Here is a 1,512-nt window from a genome sequence, read left to right on the forward strand (position 1 = left end):
GTTAGCATGTTCAGATGCTGGTGTTAGCCTGTTCGTTAGCATGTTCAGATGCTGGTGGTTAGCTTGTCTGGTTTCTCTCCACAGATAGCGCTGACTACGTCAACCTTGGTAAGTTTCTGTTTGCAGCTCAAAGAGTAAAAAGTTCCTGGTTCTTTTTTCTCTTTGCTTTTAGTTTCTTCTCTCGTTTCAGAAGATGAAAATAAAAAACAAGCACTAGAACCGGAACCAGAGGAAGAGCCAGACCAGGACTCGGACTCGGACTCAGAATCTGATCACAGTAAGTCTACATGTGCCGGTCTCGCGCTGGTTGGAAGGTCTCACCTTAGCAGAACATTCTGGGTCTGGTTCTGATTATCCATCAGTTCTTCTCTATTTTCTTCCTCCAGACTACGAGAACGTGAAGTCAGGTGAGTCAAGCACCTGGCCTCTCTACTGGACCGTTCTGGACGGGACAGAAACCCAGAAACCTTTTTTCTAGAACCTTTACTCAGAACTGGGTTCTGAAGTTCGCCTTCCTGCTTTTCTAGCAAACGGATCTCCTGCAGCCTCGACACCGGACGAAGATGAGAACTACGTGAACGTGAACATGAACAAGTAGGTGGAGGAACTCACCTGCCAGGTAAACCTCCACCTGTGGAGCCGGAGCCAACCCAGTCTACTTCCTGCTTTCAGATGATCCGGTTGGCCCAGCAGGAGGACTGGTTCTGACAGCTCTTCATCCTCATCTTCATCAGAACCAGGATCCTCCAGCCTCCGTTTACACTGCTGTTTCACCTCATAGCTTGATTTCTGTAAACTTTGACTAGACCTCTAGACTGATTTGTGCGGCTAATTTAAGGCGAAATAATCTGACAGGGAGCTAAAGATGAGGGTGATGGACCGGAGGCCTTCCAGCCTCTGGGGCGGTTGGCCTGATGTGAAGCCAGTAAAAGTGTTTCTATTAATGAGAAGGGTAGAAATACTTTTTAATATATTTTATCCAAATAAAAGTAGAAAGGGATTTTTTTTGTTTTGGAAGTTTTCTATTTTCCAACCATAAAACAAACTTCTTGGTTTGAATCTGCCAAGAATATGAAGAGTGAGAGCAAAAAATGCCCCGACAGGAGGAGGTGAAAATATGAACGTCTCTAGTTTGTCAGAAACTCCAGAACCGAAACATGATTTTCATCATCCAAGATTTTCTCCATATCTTGGATGATCCAGCAGCTTCAGAAACCAATCAACAGAAACAAACCGGGTCAATTAGCCAATCAACTGGAAAAATGACTTTAGTGACATTTTCACCATGTCACTCGTTCAGACGCCAGTTTATGATTGCTTGAGGCTAAATGCCCAAATTATTGCTGTTAACTTTTGATTGTGTAACTTTTCAAATGACACACATGAAAGGAAACATCCGACTTACTTGGATAAGGAAATGGGAAGGTCAGAGGTCAGCCAGTCATTCTGGATGAAATGGAGACAGTCTGGGGACACAGCCATGTTGAACTAACTGGGATTAAATAATCCAAT

At 44.0% G+C, this 1,512-nt stretch overlaps 1 protein-coding gene across 4 annotated transcripts in view; it reads left to right on the plus strand.

Annotated features, from left to right (window-relative positions):
- Positions 1-1,258, plus strand: part of LOC103153098 (linker for activation of T-cells family member 1-like) — a 15,715-nt gene extending 14,457 nt beyond the window's left edge. For 3 of the 4 annotated variants that reach the window (XM_007573889.2, XM_007573893.2, XM_007573890.2), the window contains exons 10-14: positions 85-108; positions 191-277; positions 387-407; positions 528-594; positions 673-1,258. In XM_007573889.2, the coding sequence (XP_007573951.1) occupies positions 85-108; positions 191-277; positions 387-407; positions 528-594; positions 673-676 (203 nt within the window). In that variant the 3' untranslated portion in view covers positions 677-1,258. The remainder of the gene's footprint in view (positions 1-84; positions 109-190; positions 278-386; positions 408-527; positions 595-672) is intronic. The other variant, XM_007573895.2, reaches the window with a different exon arrangement.
- Positions 1,259-1,512: the final 254 nt, after the last annotated feature.

The sequence above is a fragment of the Poecilia formosa genome, unplaced genomic scaffold (genome assembly GCF_000485575.1).
Source record: "Poecilia formosa unplaced genomic scaffold, Poecilia_formosa-5.1.2 Scaffold339, whole genome shotgun sequence".
Lineage (NCBI taxonomy): Eukaryota > Metazoa > Chordata > Actinopteri > Cyprinodontiformes > Poeciliidae > Poecilia > Poecilia formosa.